The 21,308-nt window shown below is 36.5% G+C and overlaps 5 protein-coding genes across 9 annotated transcripts; 2 read left to right on the top strand and 3 right to left on the bottom strand.

Moving 5' to 3' along the window:
• Nucleotides 1-2,027: 2,027 nt before the first annotated feature.
• Nucleotides 2,028-2,717, top strand: LOC119986149 (acanthoscurrin-2-like). Its single transcript, XM_038830698.1, has 2 exons — nt 2,028-2,226; nt 2,353-2,717. The coding sequence occupies exons 1-2, from the start codon at nt 2,028-2,030 to the stop codon at nt 2,715-2,717; spliced, it is 564 nt and encodes a 187-aa protein (XP_038686626.1).
• Nucleotides 2,718-4,467: 1,750 nt separating this feature from the next.
• Nucleotides 4,468-6,809, top strand: LOC119985939 (ribosomal protein S2, mitochondrial-like). 4 transcript variants are annotated; one of them, XM_038830423.1, is made up of 3 exons: nt 4,468-5,244; nt 5,977-6,035; nt 6,175-6,411. In XM_038830423.1, the coding sequence occupies exons 1-3, from the start codon at nt 4,580-4,582 to the stop codon at nt 6,261-6,263; spliced, it is 813 nt and encodes a 270-aa protein (XP_038686351.1). In that variant the 5' UTR covers nt 4,468-4,579; the 3' UTR covers nt 6,264-6,411. The 4 variants fall into 4 exon arrangements, with proteins under 4 accessions (XP_038686351.1, XP_038686352.1, XP_038686353.1 ...); XM_038830425.1 differs by having other exon boundaries at nt 4,472-5,244; nt 5,972-6,035; XM_038830424.1 differs by lacking the exon at nt 5,977-6,035 and having other exon boundaries at nt 4,471-5,244.
• Nucleotides 6,744-12,789, bottom strand: LOC119985938 (imidazole glycerol phosphate synthase hisHF, chloroplastic). Of its 2 annotated transcripts, none has more exons than XM_038830422.1 (19): nt 12,576-12,789; nt 12,412-12,494; nt 12,148-12,242; nt 11,690-11,793; nt 11,183-11,352; nt 10,933-11,047; nt 10,647-10,702; nt 10,517-10,552; nt 10,248-10,346; nt 9,736-9,798; nt 9,585-9,647; nt 9,383-9,465; nt 9,106-9,214; nt 8,944-8,997; nt 8,469-8,556; nt 8,050-8,087; nt 7,741-7,846; nt 7,260-7,426; nt 6,744-7,032 (listed from the first exon to the last, which is right to left on the bottom strand). In XM_038830422.1, the coding sequence occupies exons 1-19, from the start codon at nt 12,736-12,738 to the stop codon at nt 6,973-6,975; spliced, it is 1,752 nt and encodes a 583-aa protein (XP_038686350.1). In that variant the 5' UTR covers nt 12,739-12,789; the 3' UTR covers nt 6,744-6,972. The 2 variants fall into 2 exon arrangements, with proteins under 2 accessions (XP_038686350.1, XP_038686349.1); XM_038830421.1 differs by having other exon boundaries at nt 10,517-10,555; nt 12,576-12,788.
• A 3,155-nt stretch (nt 12,790-15,944) lies between these two features.
• LOC119985936 (mitogen-activated protein kinase kinase kinase 18) lies at nt 15,945-17,329 on the bottom strand. Its single transcript, XM_038830419.1, has one exon. It carries the CDS (start codon nt 17,292-17,294, stop codon nt 15,960-15,962), a length of 1,335 nt encoding a protein of 444 aa, XP_038686347.1. The 5' UTR covers nt 17,295-17,329; the 3' UTR covers nt 15,945-15,959.
• Nucleotides 17,330-20,150: 2,821 nt separating this feature from the next.
• LOC119986147 (aspartic proteinase CDR1-like) lies at nt 20,151-21,231 on the bottom strand. Its single transcript, XM_038830696.1, has 2 exons — nt 20,827-21,231; nt 20,151-20,741 (listed from the first exon to the last, which is right to left on the bottom strand). Exons 1-2 carry the CDS (start codon nt 21,229-21,231, stop codon nt 20,151-20,153), a joined length of 996 nt encoding a protein of 331 aa, XP_038686624.1.
• Nucleotides 21,232-21,308: the final 77 nt, after the last annotated feature.

Here is a 21,308-nt window from a genome sequence, read left to right as displayed (position 1 = left end):
CAAAATTTTTAAAAAGTTAACTAAGTAAATTAGAACATTTCATCACTATAGATACAAGGATTAATGGAATGATTCATTAATATAAAATGGCCACCTCAATATAGATATGTTTTCAGTTTCACTACTACTAGAGTAGACTACTGGTACTTTGTGGGCTGGTGGTAATGGCCCGCTTGATGTGGGCTTTATGAAAGCCCAATAAGTGGTTTTGGGTCATGAAGATCTTCTTGGGCTTTGGGTTATTGAATTTCAGGAGATGAGGTAATGAAATTTATGAAGGTCCAAACCATTTGGTTAAACTTGGCCCAAGCCCATGAATGCAAACCAAATAATGTGAAACATTATCTCCAAAATTCTAGTATAAACCCCCCTTCTTGTGGACATAGTGCTTGGGTGCCACAATTGACAATTGCATGTCCTATCATGTCAATTACTAGTTTGATGATCCCCCCTCTCTTGCTAAACCACAAAAAATGATGCCACGCGGGGAGAGTTTTCCCTGTCCATGCACAAAAAATGCTTGTTCCTTAAATAATAATCAGCTTGTGATACTTCATCGTATGGAGATTAACAAGTTAATTATGAATCATCGTGATTGAAAACCATACTCTCTTGCGAAACCAATGTAAAAGTCGAAAAGAAAAGAGTATAAGTACATGCATGACCTACATATTTGATCCACAAGTGAAGGGAAATATTAGAATGAGGGAGCGATCTAGCGCTTGCGCTACAAAAATAACCAAACTCTTATCTATTGGCTTCGCGTCATTATTTATATATCTATCTCTTTAAGTTCCCATTTCTCATTGCCAACACACTCATCGATCTATCATGTGCCTTTGTATCAAGTATTGAAAAATAACAACTCTCTAAATACTAATATCATATAATAATGGGAGCCTGCACTTTTTTTTTTTTTTTTGGAAATACCGTTAAGAAATATGTTTTTTATTAGAATCGAACCTTAGACACAGATATGTCTAACCCAGTCAATTATCAACCGAGCCATCACTCGTTGGTATGGGAGTCCGCACTCGTTGCACAGGAAATGCTTCCACAAATATAATCTAAATAAAATCACTATGTATATTGCATACCGAGTCTTCGCCAACTTCTCTAATTTACTGTTTCTTAAACGTTATGTGTTGATTCTTAACATTTTTATATTTTAGTTGCAGAAGATCAATAAGTATGCTGAAAGAATCATATAATCAGATAGTATTAATGATCGATCAGCCAGTAATAGTTTTATTTAAATTTCACACTTCCACAAATATGCTAATAATAATTTTGGAATCCTTTATCGTAGTTTGAAAGAGATCAAGACTTAAATTTTAAGTTTTGTATAGACGATTTTTATTTGGATAAAATTCCCATAAATGACATTAGATATAATCTCATGAGATCAAATTAATACACATTTTTTTTTGAGGAACTTAATTTATATCCTTCAAAAACATAGGGGTGACCTTAAGAATGGTAAACTTGATCGGGCAATTAGTAAAATGGAGAAAGGATTAACGTATAAGTCGGTCCTTTGGTGAATCTCTCTGCTGTCAAACTGTATGGGTTCGAGAGGTCATGAGTTTGATTCCAACTAGGAGTAATATCTTAGAGGCCACGCGCTGAGTTTTGACTCAACTTACCCTATCGTCAAGTGAGAAACTTATATTTGTGCGGATTTAAGGATTCAAATTTAATTTCATATTGAATGTGGAAAAGACAAAATTTTATGATCATCAAGAAAAAAAGTTGAGTCCTTACAAAAGTATAGGTGCGTCCTTACAAGTATTGGTTCTCCAATATAATCAAATGACAGGCTGTTCCTAATTAATATATATATTATAGTCTTGGTCAACTTTTTCTATTTGCTTTTGATAGAAGTTAAATTAGTGAAAATCAAATTGATATTGTCCGATTGACATTATCAACATATATATACATATATATATATATATATATATATATATATATATGTAAGTATGTATGCTTCCAATATTAATCATATTTTGTAACTAGGTGCAAAAATGAGTTGTTCTAAACGTACTATTGTTCTTTTATCGTTGCTTGGTTTTCTTCATTGCCCCATCAATACTTGTATTGCAAAAAAATGCTGTTTTGAGGATCATGATCTCGAAAACCTAACTAAGAAGCTCTCTGTACCTGAATCCCATGCTGGGTTTTTAGGTGGATTTGTAAGTTTAGCCGCTGGAGGTGGAGGTGGAGGTGGAGGAGGTGGTGGTGGTGGTGGTGGTGGTGGAGGTGGTTCTAGAGGAGGAGGAGGTGGAAGTGGAGGTGGAGGAGGAGGTGTAGGGGGTGGAGGTGGTGGTTCTAGAGGAGGAGGTGGTGTAGGAGGTGGAGGTGGAGGTGGTAAAGGTGGAGGAGGGGTAGGAGGAGGTGGAGGTGGTAAAGGTGGAGTAGGAGGAGGAGGTGGAGGTGGTAAAGGTGGAGTTGGAGGTGGTGGATCTAAAGGTGCTGTAAGAGGTGGTCAGGGTGGATCTGATGGTGATGGGACAGATGATGGTGGATCTAATGGTGGAGTGACGGGTGGTGGTGGATCTAATGGTGGAGGGATAGCTAGTGGTGGCGGCGGCGGTGGACAATCTTATAGTGGTGGTGGTGGAAGTAAAGGTGGTGTAGTTATAGCCAGTGCACCCAACAACAAAAGAGGACTATCTGTCGTGTTTTTACTTGTAATTTTTAATATGATGGCATGAAGAGTAATTATTCAAGAGTTATAATTAGGAGCATTAATGCTGCCTAAATAGTTTAGAGATCCAATTGTCTCTCCTATCAATATCTCAATTTGAGGCCTTGTTGTATCTAGTTGACTATTGATATTCATTGTTAAATTTATTTTCAATTACTCCATTAATAAAACTTTGGCTATCAATTATTATATTTGTTAATCCTTCCCAATTTCTTATAATTATATGTTAATTGTTTCATAACACACAAATTGTCTATGAATTTTTTATATATATACTTCACAAATTTATTTTATAATATCATGAAATGACATTTGATAGCCAAAATGCCAAAATCATGCAATTATATAACTCAGGTTTATAAAATCATGCAATTATATAATAGCAAAATCATGCAATTATACAATTTTATTGTCTATGAAGTTTTTTACCTTATGACAAGTAAGTTAGACCATAACTTAGGTGTGTGTATAAGGGTATTGTTCAAGGTGAAAATAGAATTATGGACCTCTCGAGTGTATATGGTTTTGCCCCAAAGAGATTTGGAAAAGAGCTGAGTAGTGTTTTCAAATATTCAAAGATTTATGTAGAATAAAAAATATTATATTTATAAAAAAAAATAAATACACACATGTATCCAGTTCAGACAAATTTATTATCATTAATTAGTTTTTTTCAAGACATTATATAGTAAATAATTACTTAAAATAGACATTAGTTAGGGGAAAAGTCATGGATTGCCTTAAACAATGGATTGCATAATATAAAACATACCCTTAATTGAAGGACTCTTTCTAGTTTTGTGAAAGAATTGGTTGTTGGTCCTTGTGGACATTTTCCCTCTGCCTGCTTTAGTGCTTCTATGTAGTTTCCTTTTCAATAAATAATTTGGCCATTATAAAAAAAAAAGTTAAAACTATTGATGAACTATACAAGAAATCTCATTTAATGGAATACCAATTATAAATAATAAATGGGAACGACCTCCAACTTAGTTGGTAATGCATTCTCACACCCATGGTTGTCAATATCGCGATTTTGATCGTAAGATCGTACGATCTTAGGTAATCAAAACCATTCAAATTGATGTAAAATCTTAAAATTGATAAGATCTACTGATCTTACCCAATCTTACCGATTTTACGATCTTATCGATCTTAACTTTAATAGATTTATGAAATCATGGACTTATGGGTTGTGGTCTACTAATCATGTGCTTATGTTTCTAATCTTAGTTTTTGTTGAAAAATTGGTTCTAATCTATTAACATGATATAATCTTGCACAATTATTGTGTTTGCTTTTCATAGTTATCTTAAAAAATTACTATTTTATGAAATATTAATATGTCTATAAATAAATAATAATCACATTTTTTAATTTTTTATTACCTACAAACTATAGTATATTATATCATGTTAATTATTTATTTAGAAATAAGTAATTATATTATTTTACATTTATTTTTTAAATTTATAAAATCTTATGATTTCACGATTCAATTTTACGATTAGATTTTGCATACCTTCCACCGATCTTATGTAAGATCCCGATTTTGATAACCTTGCTCACACCTACGCATCGATCCCTCCCATCCAATGTTTTAAAATAACAAATAATAAATAAGAATTTGTTGATTTTCTAGATTGTGGGCTTTACCAACCTAATGACAGGCCCAATTCTTTATTCATGTCAATCCAGTTAACCTATCTCACACGGGCCACATTTCGGCCCAGTTGATTTATCGAAACGATGCCGTTGGGCTCGCCTCCCACACCTCCACTCACTTTCTCCTCTGACGGAACTCAACGACGGCAGTCTAAACCATAACCAGACGCACAACGCACCGTTTCGTCTTTGTGTGGTAAGAAGATGACGCTCCACTCTCTGGTTATTCAGAAGCTATTGAGCACAAACGCGCACCTGGGCCGCCGCGTGGCGGAGGCTCACCACTTCAAGGTTTTCAGTTACGGCGTTCGAAATGATCAGAGCATCATCGACAGCGACAAGACTCTCATTTGCCTACGCAGCGCCGTTCAGTTCATTTCAAACATGGCCCGCAACAACGCGCGGTTCATGTTCGTCAATACGAATCCACTATTCGACGAAATTGTGGAGCTGATGACCAAGAAGATCGGCCTCTACAGTCCCCGAGACTCTCAAATCTGGAGATTGGGTGGGTTCCTGACCAACCGTTCGAGTCCCAAGAAGTTCCGGTCGAGGAACAAGAAAGTGTGTTTCGGGCCGGTCCAGCCTCCCGATTGTGTCGTTGTATTGGACTCGGAACGGAAGAGCTCGATCGTGCTCGAGGCAGACCGTCTGCAGATCCCGGTTGTAGCGCTGGTGGACCCTGCGATGCCGTGGGAGTACTACAAGCGGATTGCTTATCCCGTGCCGGCCAATGAGTCGGTGCAGTTTGTGTACTTGTTCTGCAATGTGATTACAAAAACTTTCTTGCTTGAGCAAAAGAGAGCCGGATTGTTTAAAGGCCATGGTGGAAGCAAGGAGGAGACAAAGACTATCAAAGGGGAAAATGGGTAAGTGAAAGATTAGTACTTTCAGTGAATTTGTGTCGTCGGGTAGTGCAATTTGGGTGCTATACTCGTCATCTCTGCTGCTAATGGTGATATTAAGATATGTTGGATTGATCCTATTATGGAACATTCCATTTGTTCTTCATCTATGGTAGGCTGTTTCCATGGAAATGATTGATAATTGGAAATGAGTATGAGTATTAGAGGATGTAATGGGGAGCGTGTGTTTGTTAACTTGCTTTGTCTATAATTTTGAAGCAAAGCTTGGGAATTTGCATTGCATTCTGGTAGTTTATTTGATTTTATGCAGAGGGTACAAATACAATTGTATCGGTGATTCCTTGTTTGTGTGTTGGTGTAATGTTACGGCTTTGTGACAATTTGATTATGTTTTGACTGTTTTGAGGAAGGAGGAATGACTGATTTTTCTAAGGAATATTGAGAGATCAATTTGCATAGAGTGGATTTTGCATTTTCTTTCGACCCAAAACATAAGATTCGACAAACTTTCCTAGTGTTTTTCATAAAACATCACAGAGATCATTCATTTATCTGCAATTTTTGACATGTTGAGAGTTCAGTTTACCATGACAATAGCTATATTAGCTTTGATTTGCAAGAATCAACAAAATGATACATTTGATTATACCTTCGTAGTGTTGTTGCAGTGTCTTGATTGTAAGTTTGTAACCTTGTAAGTTTGTAACTTATCGTTCCTCTGTCTTTGAAGGGAAGAGGAAGTATCGTCGTAAAACCTGGGGGAAATCCGAAATTCCCGAGCTTATATAAAATAGGTAACTTGCTGGAACTACTAATTAATTTTTCTTATTAGAAGTAAAAGATGAAAAGCACAGGTGGCTTTATCGTTTTTTGCTGCGTGTTTGAGATAAGTTCTTCGTCGGATGATAGATTTTGGTTCCTTTTCTTGCTCAGGAGATCAATCGCTAGCAGCGGAGGGATTAATTTCTACCATTTGCTTGATACTGGGAAAGAAATTTGATGAGTTCAAAATTTTGCAGTAGTACATAGTACTTGTGATGCTTTTGAAGCATCTTCTCCTAATTTTTTCTTTCTATCCATTCACTTTCATTGATCAAACTTCCCATTCCTTGGATATTCGTGTTGTATTGCCTTTAGTAAATTTTATTATTTCATTTATATTTTTATTTACGCATCAAACACTTTTAGTCATTACAACTCACCTCACATCAGTTTCGAAACTCGTTTCATCGTAGGAGGTCAAAACACACCACCCTCTGAAAAAAACGCCGTCTCTAAGCATTTAGTTCAAGTGACTGAGTTTATAGCACTTATCTTCTTAGTTCTCATCAGCTTCTGGTTATTTGCTTGGGTGTGCTGTTTAATACTTGATGCTTCATACCTTCAGATCTTATAGAACGATAGTAGCTGCGGATTCCTTTACGCTATCATGCAGCATTTTCTAGAGCTGTTGGAGATAAAGGTCAGGCGAAAGCTGCAAACTCAGTCCTTGAGATAGCATGTGTTGCAAATGTGGAACAGATTGCACAATTACACAGGAACTGTGATTTCAAAATTTTACAGCAATATCCTTCCATTACAATGGTTTATCACAACATTTCCTTCCAAATTACTCGAGCTGAATTGTAAAACACAAGAGTGTTGCACAAGTTTTGTCAAGAAAAAAGTAACGAATCGCGACTAATCTGTCTGAATTAGAAGCATCTCCAAGGTTTTGACCACAGTCACTACTTAGGTTCTGACTTCTATGCCTTCCTTCAGCAAGTGCTCTTTCACAGACTGAATTGGGACCTGCAAAACACAAAGGGAGTCGTAAAATAGTCGGCTAAGAAGAACAACTTTATGACTAGAAAGGGTAGGTTTTTCTTTCTTTCCAAGACTAATTGATTGCAAGGTAAGTGAAGGCAGCAGCATATGTAGGGGGGAACGGTCAATTTAGGGTTTTTGTATCATTATGCTTGCTTTGCTGTTACATGGCAGTTAAGGAAACATAGAGACAAAAAATCGAAAAATAATACCTCCTTCCGATGGAAAATTCCAGCTGCAAGGGCAGCGGATGCATTTGTTTTCATGAAAACCTCGGAAAAGTGTTCTGCGGCACCTGCTCCACTACTCGCAATAACAGGGATGCTCACGGCATCCGAAACCAACTTTATTAAATCTATATCAAATCCTTTCCCTTGACCTGAAAAGCAAACACGAGCGAAGAGTAGGAAACATGAGATAACCAGCAACTTCTTAGGCACCAAATGGAAACAACAAAGAGATTTGAAGCGAAAAATGACACTTAGAAAGTTATGAATTGAGAGTTTTCGACAGCTGAAACTTAACAATTGAAATCTTTTGCCCCAAAAAAAATTGACTCTGAAAGGGAATTTGATTGCTAAAGCAATAAGTGATTGTCACCATTTAAAAAAAAGCTTCAAAAACTCAATTTGTGTTCCCAAAGATCATCAGATAAGAAGTTGATTTTGTTGAGAAAAAAGAAACAAATTATACCATCACAGTCTATGCAGTTGAGCATTATTTCCCCAGCTCCCAGCTCTTCAACTGCTTTTGCAAGTTCATACGCTCCAATTGGCCGCCCTTCCCGTCCACCATTAACCTTAAGAAAAGGAAGTCCGCTAAGACCCTATATCGGAACACTCTGAAGATGCAAATGATTTGACTAATGCTTTGACTTGCATATCAAAGCATTAGTCAAATCTTTCCTATAATCTACGAGTGATCAAAATGATCAACACCATGATAACTAGTTCAAAGAACTTGGGTATGCATTCCACACAGATGAAAACAAGGTAAACTTACTGTGCATTGGTACCACGCATATTCTTCTCCATTTGGACCTGTTCACAAACAAAGATAACATGGTGACAAGTAGTCTCCCAGAAATCAGATTTGCAAGAAAAAAGTTACATAACCAGCATAAATGAATACCACGGCCAATAACTTAGAGAAGTCTCCCTAAAAATAGCTAAGAGAGCATAAACTTGAAAAGAAAAATGAAGAATAGCTGCTGATAGCAGCATACAATAACATGTTAATATGTTATCCCATAATTATATCACGTATTTATGTAAGGCCCAGGGTGATTATACCATTTATTTATATATTACTTTTACCTAAACCGGTTTCCAAACCAATGTGCACTGTGCACGTAATCTGAACGTAAATCCAAGGTGATCAAAAGATTTTAACAACAAAGATAATTTTGTCTTCTTTTTTACCTGGTTTTGATAGTCTTACAGCCTTGAACTCAACATCATTCGGACTATTGCAGTACACTCTGCGAGGATCTATACTAACAACCACTGCCTGCAAATATAAATCTTATATGAGCCTCACTAGAGAGACACCTTAATCAACATAAAATTAGAAGAATTATTGCCATAAAGCAAGTATACATAACGCCATAACCCCTCTCACATATAAAGCTACTTCCATAAACATGGACTTCATGGTCCCAACACCAGAAGTGGAAGGATTCATTGATCATGTTTGTCCAAATTATGCAAAGGAAAACAATTCAACACTTAATCTTCGAGCATTTTTTTTTCTTTTCTAGCAAATGTAGATGCGATATGACTTATGAGTAGCCGCAAGAGGACAATTGGTCGATGACAGTTTAGTGAAAAAATAGTCATCTAGAAAGAATTGGTATCAAGAATATTTTTGACAAGAATTATCACTAATATGGATCACCTGGTTTCCATATACTCTAGATATCTGCTCTAAGCTGCTTTTACCAGTCTTGACCTGAAAAGGCAGCTCAAGATCCATCAGAAAAGAAATGCACAAATACAAACTAATTCACATGGATGGAAATTATTACTGAAGGAAATAATGATGGAAACTATTGCATACTCCGGTTTTCAAGTATTCTTCGGCGGCATAAACTGCATCACTTCCAATGGAAATCTTATCAGCTCCAGACCTGAAATACTCTGAAGCAACTTCCAAACTAGAATAATGCCTGGAAAATAAAAGAACTCTAAATATAGTATTGCCCAAACAACTCACTTCTTTACAGGAGCAAAAGAGTCAACAACAGAAAGATCAGAATATTCTGGAAAAGTAAACTTTTAAAAAAAAAATGAGAATAGTCAAGAAGGATAGATCTACAAAGTAACTGAAACCCCACCTTCCATTTGCATCCGTAAAATCTCTAATTCCACCGCCAACTGTTAGTGGTACAAAAACATTTTCAGATGTGTATCTCAACACCTGCAGAATATAGCATGAAGAAAATGACGATTAGAGTAATTACTCAATAATTTTGAATATGTACCTTAACAAATGCTCGATTTGACATTGAAATTCATTGCAACTGTAATATAGTATACCTGCAACATTGGCAAATCGCCCAAAGGGAAGTCGCGGAAACCAGTAATATTCAAGAAACTAACCTGAAATGACAATAGGCATGAGGCATACTATGATAACTTCATAGATGTAAGGATTAAATAAAACATGTCCAAAATGCACAGCAACTACCTCATCAGCCCCGTCTTTGTAATATTGTCCAGCGAGTTCCACCGGCTTGCCAAGATTTCTCACCTATAAACAAGTTGCAATATTGTAAAACATGCCCAAACGTATATGTGGTTTCCCCACCAGAACAAAGATTATTGGGAGTAGTAGACAACAACCTTGGATAGTAAATATTAAATTTACACAAAATACAATGAGTTGATGAATAACTGAATTGAACCATATGATGCTTGTTCTCAAATGAAAACAACTAATATGAAGAAACTACTTTATGAAATTAATTTCTCAAGCATTTTCTGAAAAGGGAACTTTAAACAAAAGAAGATATGAAAGAACAATGCTTCAAAAAATAAGGCAAAAATATGATCAAGACAGATCAGATACATGAAGGAGCATGCATCATTCATCCAAATATGATACCTAACACGAATCTATATTACAGACAATCAAGATATAGAGAATAGAATTATATAAAAATACATGAAGCAGCGGTGGGGATAGGTTATTTACCACACCTCATTCTCTTTAGTATGCTCTCTTACATCATACTGGTCCCCTTTGGTGACAACAAGATCTCCTGTATCATTTGCTCTCACATCAAGACAAGCAATAACCTGAATGGAAGTAGCATAAATTAATGTAAAGCTTAGTAAGTCAAGCATATCGAAGGCATTGAAAGAAATATATCATTCCATCACTGCTGTAATAAGTCAGGCCAGATAAATTAAGAGTTAATTAAGAACAAAGGAAAACAACACGAAGTTCCAAGTTAACAAATTATTACCCTCTTTGCAAGTTTTGAAGCCTTCACTTCCACTGGCTTCTGTATCCACACAAAGTTCAAACTGTCAGATGTTAAATTTGGCCCAATGAAAACAAGCCAGCACTGAAGAGTTAAGAATCAAAGAAGCTACCTTTGTGAAGGACGATTTTGGATACAAAAACCTTCTCAATATAGAAAGTCCCGTATCTGAAACATTCATTTCAAGTCAACTAGATGCTCAAGATAACTAATATTAAAAATGCTATTGATTAACCTAAATTACAAACAGTATTCTGCAACAAATATCATCAACCAATGGTTGGAGATTCACAATATATATTAGCAAGAAAATGGGCCTAAACCCTAGCCAAAGGGCGGCAGGGGAAGAACAATAAAACAGATTAAATGATTCCTTGGGTGGGGAGAGAAAGACTTGCCTCCACTCTTCTCTGGGTGGAATTGAACCGCATGCACATTTCCCCTTCTAACTGATGCTATAAAATTGTCACCATAATTGCATACAGAAGAAACCCACTCTTTGTTGTCATCGGACTACAAAAATAACGTAACAAATACACGTCCATTATCAACAACAAGCAAGTCCAGTTTATGCATACAGGAAAGCAGAACTAACAATACAATTAAGAGGGGAAAGAAAAACATACTGAAAACATAGACAAAACATACAGGCATTGCACGGTAAGAGTGCACAAAATAAACATGGCGATTTCCAATATCATCCAGGATTTCAGAATCTTTTACGATCTGCAAAGCATTCCAGCCAATATGGGGTACTCTGAATCCATTTGATGAGTCGAAACGTCCAACCACACCCGGGATCAAGCCAAGACCATTTACTGAAGCAAAGAAGCTATTGTAAATTAAATTTTAAATGGAAATAACATTTTAAAAACATGAGAACTATGCACACTCATCTAATGAATACAATACATGGGGATGCTCTATTAAGTTTGTTATTAAGTACCTTACAACACTTACGAAGGAGTGATGCTGATCAAGATAACATTAGAGTTCAGGATGCATCATAACTGTTCATTTTGCAGATATACTAGAGAAAGTGATGTATGATAGATAACCAAGGAGAAGAAAATTTCTGTTCACCATTGTTCAAGCCAACTTATTAGCTTAGAGATGCAATTTGACAAGTTATAGACAGAAGCATTGGAAACTAACCTGGACCATTCTCCTCGCTAGACTCAAAAAGTAGCTGAAGTCCAAGACAAATGCCTAAAAATGGGCGATCATTGTCAATATAGGTGCACAATGCCTCAGCCATCCTGCATAATTGAATAGGTGAACACTTCATTACCAACAGATAATTTGATAGTCAGTACTTATTTACAAGCCACGAAAACAACCTAACATCTATTTTTGCAAGTCAAAACATAACCTTCAATTTAAGAAACAAGAATATGTCAGCCACGATATGTATTCCAGATCATCATTCCTAAGGTGACTGGACAAATGAGTGAAATGGCAACAAAATTCACTTTTATAGCATGTAGCAGTGTAGCACAATAGGGTATAATATCTATATTCATAAATTCATTCTAACCACATAAAATGAAAATGCTCTATTCAAGAAAATGAAAGATAATTAGGAAACACAAAAAGAGTTTCAAGATACAGACCCAGTTTTATTAAGCACATCCATCGCCAAGGCAAATGCTCCAACACCAGGAAAAATGAGGCGGTCTGCATTCAAGATATCTTCTGGAGTTTGCACCTGCATTTACAAAACTCTCAGAAAGAAAAAAAAAATACACATAATAAAAAGGACAAATATAATAGACACTACACATGCACAAACACATAGATATAATCATCAAAAGACGAAACTTTGACTTTAAAAGTACTAAAGAAAGCTGAAATAACAATCGATTGTAAAACTATACGTCTTTAATATCAAATCCCAGATGGCGAATCGCATTCCTCACACTACGAACATTCCCAGCGCCATAATCAAGTAAAGTGACTACTGCAAAAATGAAGAGCTGCAATTAATTAATCTAGCCAATTCATACATTCACAATAAGCACACTAAAACTGCATAGGTTACCCGAATTCCCAGCAGAGGAGGCGCGAACAGAGACGCTTTTAGGGGACTTGAATTGGAGATAATTTTTGTGAGATTTGTTGCGGCGGAGAAATAAGAGAGACGACGAAGAAGCAGAGGAGAAAGGCCGAGTTGCAGTTGAGGAACCAAAAGGCGCCGCCTCCATTGCAGCAGCAGCTCTTGAAACTTGAAAGCTAACAAAAATGGTCTCTCGCTCGCCCTGGAGTCTTGACTTCAGAGTTTCAATAGTTTGCAAGCGGAAACAGAGTACAGAAGACAAGGAACGGTGTCGTTTGTAAGATTTCCTTTTCAGGAAATAGCATCAACACCCCTCGACTATTGTCAATTAAGCATTTATCCCCTCAAGTTTTAACAACACAAAAAACACCCCTCAACTTTTTTGCTCTTTTTTAAAAAATACTCAAGGTAAATAGGTAATTCCATTGCATTGCATTGCATTGCCTCCACTTAAAATTTGGGGTTTTTTTTCTTTCAACTTTACGTAGGAACCCCATACTCGTTCCTCCATTCATCCTTCAAGTATGAATTAGATAAACTCAATAACTCATAGGTTAGCGCAATAGCCCGTAAACCACACATGTTAGGTAAAAACATTAAAATTCTATATATTATCTTAAGGTAAGAACGAATGAAACCCATAACCTCCAAAATATACAAACTCTCGCTCCTAATCATTTGGTTAAGAATTGATTGCTAGATAAGATGACAACCTCACCCACTCGAAAATGGACTTTGTATTTGGGGTCGTCTTCAATCTCAAACCCTAATTTTTCTTCAACTTTGGAAACTCATATTGCACTCATTCCAAGTCCAAATTCTACGTGCAATATATCGTTGGAAAACTTGAAATGTGTACTAGTTGATCCTTTTCAGAAATAAACAAAATAACATATGTGTGCAAAGTTATTAAGCTCCAAACATCTCGGTTCGGTCATGTTTCTGAAACTTTTGAATTTCAATCAACTTTGTTTCAACCAATTTCTTTTGTTTTAAAAGATCATTACCTATCTATATATGTTAGTACCCACATATTAAAATACAGCCTTTACACAAATTTGAGAGAGAGATAACTTTCTTGAGAGAGTTTCCTCCTTGTGTGTGAAGCTTTTAACTTGTATGAAAATGGTTTCATTGGAGAGGTATGTAACTCCTACATGAGAAGTTGTCCTTTCTCTCAATTGCCCAAACTCATTTCATGAGAGAACAGCTTGAAATTCTATTAATATAGTACATGAACTATATATAATTTCTATATAACTCATCAAACAATAGCATATTAGTGCATTTGATGTGCTAACAACATTTTATGTGTGAAAAATGTCGTATAATGGCATATCTAGACACATAACATATTTATCTTCTCATTAACTATAGCTAGATAGGGTCAAACATGCATAACAAGTTTAGGTTTGAATGCTAATTATATATATACATATTGATTGGTCTTGAAGTTCTATTAGATGATCAATGAAGGTTTGACCACTTCACATGACAAAAATTCCTGCTACACATGATATGTTTTAGAGAGACATGGATACATACTCACTTTGTTTCCATTTCTAAATCTAACCCATTAGTCTAAAAATATCATACAAGTGGGGATAGAGCAAATGGAAGGGAATGAGCCACTCAAAGTGATCAAGTCATTAGATCCTATATATCACATGTTGCTCCATAATTTTCACCATTTCTATAAAGTGTCAATCGCTTTTTTTTTATTTGTTGTCTTAAATATCTTGACATGTCATAAAATATCATGTGTGAATAGGGGTGGAGTCAAGAATTCATATGGGACCTAAAGGTTGACGGAGGTTCCCCGAAATTTTTAGGGCTATTTAATAAAAAATTATCCAAGTTCTCATTGATTATAACAAAATCAAAGTGAAAAACAATGCTTAAAAAAATGTGTACTTACAAGAAAAACATAACCAATACATGGTTGACACATGATATTTTGAATCCATTGATTCAGATCATGCACCTGAAAAAATTAAAAATAAATTAAATTGACATCTACCAATAAACCAGTCTAATCAAATCCACAAATACTGTACCTAGAGGCTAGAACAATCAAACTCCCCCACAATTTTTATACGGAACCGGTACCCTTACTCCTCGTTTCTTCTCTCAAATACCCTCATTTTGTTCTTGTTCAACTGATAAGAATGGCGACTGCCGGAGTAAATCTGATAGGGATATTAGATATCTCTTGGCTTGAGCTAGGCATTTTGGCTTTGGGTCACTTTGGTATTATGGTACGTATACTTTGTCTTAATATTATATATAAAATTAAAAAAAAAAACAAAAACAGGGAGAGTCTGGACCCCTGGTCCCCGTGTGACTCCGCCACTATGAGTCGAATTTGAGTCTCTCGACTGAAAAGATTCATCCCTGCCAATCCAATTATTCTTATCTAATTATTCTATAATTGTTTAGTTTACTTTTGAATGCTCCTAATTATTTGATTTAACTAAAAATATCTCAAAGAAAGCAAAGGTGGTCATAAGTTTTAGGGCATCCATTGGTGCTAGTTGACTAGAGTTTCCAATTGCCAACCTAGTTGGTGGCCCAATTGTTGATAAGTGGATGCATACTTCATTGTCAACAAACACATCCTTTTAAACCTAAATCTATAAACCTCTCATAGTTGACTCACCGACCAATAACCACATGCATGTGAGGTTATTCCCACTTGTTGACTTTGTTGACTCTACTCCCACTTGTATACATAAAGTCTCCTATGTTCACACTAGAAGCTTTATCCACTCTCAGAGTTGTTGACTTTGGTTAGGTAACTTGATTTATAATAAAGTCAAAACTCACCAAATCACAAAGTAAAGACACCAACTTCGGCCTTCCTTGTCCTACAATCAATGCAAGTCAATGGAGAAATTAACACATTAGCAACCACAATAAGGTCCAATTCAGAGTATTGGAGATTGAACCATCCTTGCTGCACACAATGTGTACTTTCTTGGTACGTCTTTTGTTCTTTCCTTGAAATGAGAAGTTTTTGAACTTGTACTCAGTCTTGCAAGTTTTTATGATTACCAATGTGAACCCACTAATCCTTTTAATTTTTGAATATTCACAACTGTCATGAACTTGCTCAAAAGTGGTTTTTTAGTAGCCGAGAAACCAATAAATCCAACATACCTTTCAGATAGTTGAATGGACGTAAATTTTGGACTTCCAAAACAGTTCACACCATGCTGGAGACAAATAAAAACTTGGACGAAAACCATGTTGATGGGGCCTGAAAATGGGATGAGCCCACGGAGCTCGGTCAAAAGTTGATTTACAGAAAATTGTACAAAAGCCTACATAATCTATGACCAACTCTTCTAGTCATTCACATGAGAAAGTCTAAACCCATAAATAATTTTGACTCATAAGATGACTTTGTTGACCTGAACAGAGATTCTTCTTGGCCACTACATTCTCGCCGGAATCAATGGAAAATGAGATTTGAACCACCCAGATGAAGATAGTAAAAGAAAGTAGCAATATTTGAGCAAAAGGAAAATAATTTGATTGAATTAAACAAGAATTCTCATTGAATGTAACAAAGTTGCAAGTCTCTAATACATTAGCATCTTCATCATCATCATCTCTAACTCTCCTCCTATTAGGATTATCAATAACACTAACATTTTCAACAGAGAATTCAAACAACAAATCGATTGTATCCGTCGTGATTTCGCCAATGTCATTACTTCTCACTGTGATCCAATCTTCATCACAAGTACTCCAATTAGGCATATTTGAAGCTGCGACTGTAATTAACTTCTTGATCCTTGACGCCGGCGGAGTCAAAGAAGAGCAATCAGTGAATGTCAGTGTCTCTGGCGTTTCTGGCAATTCGAGCTGTGAATTCCAGAAGGCTTGATCCAACACACTATTAGGAGAAATCATAGTGAAGTCCACTTGGTCATCAACAAATGGATGCTTAAGGAGTTCTTTGACAGTCCACCGCTCTCTGAGGCCTTTCATCAAACACTTGTTCAGAAAATCCTTCCCCTTCTCCGACAGCCACTCTGGAACCTCCGGCACCTCATCGGAGAACCCGATTCTGTACAATGCCGATACCGGATCATTCATCTCCAGCCACGGACTTTTCCCAGTCGCCATTTCAATCACAGTACACCCAACAGCCCACACGTCGGCCTCGAACCCCTGTTCCTCTCCACGCGCCACCTCCGGTGCCATAAACAACGGAGTACCTGAAAATCCTAAATTAGAGTCAGAACCTACAAATCTCGCACAACCCAGATCGGCAATTTTCGCTCCACTGCTTCCTATCAACACATTCTTGCTCTTTAAATCACAGTGTGCCAACCCAATCACATTGTGAAGGTAATTCAACCCCTGCAGTATATCTCGAGTGTAGGCTCTGATCATGGACTCTTCAAGCCTGGCGCCGTGTCTCAAAACGACATCGTAGAGCGTCCCACCTGGTACATACTCCATACAAAGATTGTACATAAGCTTGTCTTGTTCATTTTTAACATTGAAGCCTATGTACTTCACTATGTGAGGAGAATCTAGCTTGGAGAGGATACTCTGTTCTCTCTGTAAAAACAGAGACGTCAAAAGCTCTGAAGATTTCACCGCCAGCAGCTGCCCGGAATTGAAGTCGGTGGCGATGAACACGGTGGCCGTGGAGCCCCGGCCGATTATTCTCCCCTTTATCAACTCCATTTGAAGGGAGAATTAGAGGTGTCTGTTGGTGAATGTCAAAATACAGGGTGTCTATATATATATATATATATATATGTATGTAGAATAATTCTCCTATGTGAACAAAAAGTGTGAATAAACTTTGTGAACCTATTTTTCAAATATATATAATCCTGCTCCATTAAGGACGTTTATATAGTCCTGCTCCATTAAGGACGTTCTTGTTACGGTATAAATAAGTAGCCCAACTTTTAGATTCATAAATCCTAAAATATTTGAGATTAAAGTTTATTAGAATTTAAACAATCCTAAATTCTAAAATCCTAAATCTCAAATACTAAACCCTAAATTTCGAATCATAAACCCAAAAATTAAAATCTAAACCCTAAATCTTAAATCCTAAATCAATTTTAATCTCAATCATTAGGTTAGATTGAGGGGTTTAAAAGTAAATGTACTTATATAAATCGAGACGTTGCTATATATATAAATATTCTCAGGTGAGTGAATCATTCGTTTGATGTAAGTATGACCCCAACATATGATGGCGCTCACTCGTGAATGGTGTTAGATGGATCCTGCACTTGAGAAGTCCTATATATACATAAAAAGACAATGCTAGAGACTTTCAAAATTTGACCCCCAAAAATCCTCCAAATCTACATGACATTAAAATAACCATTGATTAAAAACACACATATAGGACCCACTTCATATCCAACAATTCACATTAAAATGGGGTCTTTTGGGGTCATTGTTTGGGAGTCTTAAGCTTTATCCTACACAAAAATATATGTTATAGATTCGGTGTTTCATAGAGGGACACGTGGAGAGAGGAGGAGAAAGAAGAGGTATTGGCCGACTGTGGGCGGCGGAGGATTAACGACAAAAGCCATTCACATGAGGACACGTGAGCACGTGCCAAAGTGCGATGAATGCGGAGGGTTTAGATGGAATATACGGTTTAATTTGGCGGCTGCGGCAAAAAAGTAGATCATGTGAAGCCAAAGCCTTGGAGCTTTGTTCACTTTGCAAGCTGTTGATTAGTAGTCAACTTTGTCTTAATACATCGTTTGGTTGCATTCAAAGTATTAACATGGACAAACGTTGACAATTCCCATGTTATCTTGTTTGTCTTGGAATATCCCCTCTCAATGTTGTCAAATAAGGAATATGATGAAATTGTTTAAATTTTGCTTGGTATTGAGTAGGAATTTTAAATTTCAAACCTAGGTGGGTAAATATGATTAATGATGATTGGTTTTTGACAGAGAACTCACTCAAGAGTTGGTCCATCGGAACTGACTTTTGCATGATAAATTTCGAAGGCAACGGTACATTCCAATATGACAATACATGTCTCCAATTGAATCATGGATATAATCACGAGCACAAAATCAAGCTCGGGTACGTGTGCCTAACCCACACATACGAAGTTCTGTCCTATCACCCAAGCTACTCCACGGTTGGTTAAAGATGACTTTTTTTGGAAGATTAACATTATTTTGCTAAATCAAAGAATAAGGTTTAAAGAGGAAAGGAGGTTCCAAAAGAAAAAGGAGAGTCCTACAAGATTTAAAGTTGGTTTAAAATCCAAGTAGAGGGAAGTGAAGTAAGATTGATGTCAATTTTCGAAGTGTAGATGGGTTACCTTTGTGTTAGTGTAGTGATGTAGTCCTCTCATCATATTCTATTCTTTAATTTTGCCTCCGTCGTTGGAAATATTAGGGTCATAGCCTCATAGGTGGCCCTCCAAACACTTTAATTCAGGACCTCCATTTAGTAGGCATAATATACCCCCACCATAGGAATTTATTTTGTGAGGAGAAATTTAAAAATATACTTATATTTTTGGACAACACAACCTCCCTTTGGTTTTGGGTGACTCACTCTACTACTACGGTACTACCTCTTCGCCACAGCTGGGCCGTATTCCTTCTGTTCGAGTGTTTGGCCTATCTATATGGGCTTTTTACCTTATTTGGGCCTGAGTTGTCTCTCAACTTTGAGACAAAAATTTTTCTAGAATTTCTCCCTGTGATAACCAATTTTTTTTGAGACACGCAGTTATTAATGTAATGTTCACATGAATCTCCGCAGCCGATTTTTTATTTTTTTTAAATTTTATACGGTAACAATAATATTATTTTTGTCCAGTGTTTATTGCGACATTTTCTTTGGAATATACGTAGCTCTTAATGTTCATACGAATCTCCGTAGTCAAAATAATAGGTGGATACATAATTTAAAAAGAGGAATATAAAAAAGGGGATGGGCGAGTAAAATAATCAGATGTCAAACAAAATTTGCAAGGTGGAACATGGAAGTTGACATCTCAATCAAAATATATTTCATTGATCAATTATTACGTCACACATACATGAGATTTAGATAATCAAAGAGATATAGCAGAGATTAAGGCCCTCGCAGTAAAAGTCACTGTGATTTTAATCATGATGTATGTGATTAAAACTGCTTGACTTCGATCTACAACAGGGCCCCTCGTCCCGGCACAGTAGTACTACATACCTATACACACATATATTTATGTATCATCCTCTTATTGGATTGAACATCGATCATAGGAGTGAATCAAAAGGCCCCAACTCCACCTGAGTTTTATTTAAACTGCAAATTTGATGCATCGAAGATGAGCAAAAGTGAGTGCATGGCTTGACAGGTCAAATAACATCTGCCTGTTTACTTGTGCCTTATTTCCCAATACAGAAGGTCCATCTTTTGGAACTATTGTTAGACACTTGTACTCATTATGTTCCAGAAGCAATGTATTGGGATTGACATGAAACTCTGCAGCCGCAAGAAGGTTTGACTTTTTGAAATGAAACATAATGCTGGGGACATTTTTGAGCTCACTTTTCAGGAAGCAAGTGCCATAATTCGACTGGCTTGTTCTGTAAACATGGCAATCACTTGAGCGTATAGATGTGGAGGCAACGATGCATGGGCTGTTTGAATATCGACTGCCATAGAAAGATGTTGTGTATTGGGTAGGTTTATCTTGTTACCATTAACGCTAATGCTTTCAAGGTTGAGGTAGTAGTGGGGATCTTGAGGATTTTGGGTGAATTTAACATTATATTCTTGGCCCTCATGGTGGTAGAGTTTTATGTGTGATCCGAATTTAATCTTACTATAAAATTCTGTTGACTTCTCAACCAAGCAGTAGGAAAATTTCTTATATTCTCTTCCGAATTGAGCAACCAGTGATAGCAACCCTTGTCCAAGACCAACAACACCTTCAACAGCTCCTTTGAGTTCATCTTTATGTGCATCATCGCATCCAAATACTATTTTGGGGAATTCTCTATATTTGTTGTCGGGGAGTCTAAAGTAGAAGGTCTCGTTACCTAACACTCCGGAGGATGAGAAATCCATCGCTGCTATGTTGATTCCTGTATCGACACTCATTTGATTGACCATTCTCAGTATGTTGCAGAGCATTGCAAGCTTTGGAGCCATATGGAATTATAGCATAGGTTTTCGATAATTTTGGATTATAGAGTGATGAATCTTTCTTCTGACCACAGTGTACCCAAATAAGGTCACTTCCCATGTTTGGAATAGCAAGTCGAGTACTAGTGCGATCACTTATAGCAAATGTCATGAAATAGTCCTCCGCAATCAACTCAGATTGCACATATTTTGCATCAATAGACATAGATGAATTGAAGTGATTGAGTCGATTGAGCGAACGCATAACGGCTTTTAATGAAACTTCTGACTCTGTCATGGATGAGTTGTAAAACAGAGAGAGCTTTGAATCATGATGAATGAGATCAAAGCTTACCGAATTCATTTCTGCTTCAATTGGATACAAAATGAATGCATTAATGAACAAAATAAGAATCAAGATGAAAATGAAGTGAGGCATTGTTGAAGCTAATGGAAGGCAGAGGGAGGAAAGAATGAGATGTTGTGGTACTTGTGTTGTTTTCATGTGCATATATATATAGGTGGAGAAGTCAATTCATCTCCAGCAAATTCTTAGACAAGAAAACAAGATAGCTGTGAAAT

Source organism: Tripterygium wilfordii, chromosome 19 (assembly GCF_013401445.1).
Source record: "Tripterygium wilfordii isolate XIE 37 chromosome 19, ASM1340144v1, whole genome shotgun sequence".
Taxonomy (NCBI): Eukaryota; Viridiplantae; Streptophyta; class Magnoliopsida; order Celastrales; family Celastraceae; genus Tripterygium; species Tripterygium wilfordii.
This window is presented reverse-complemented; position numbering and strand designations above follow the sequence as displayed.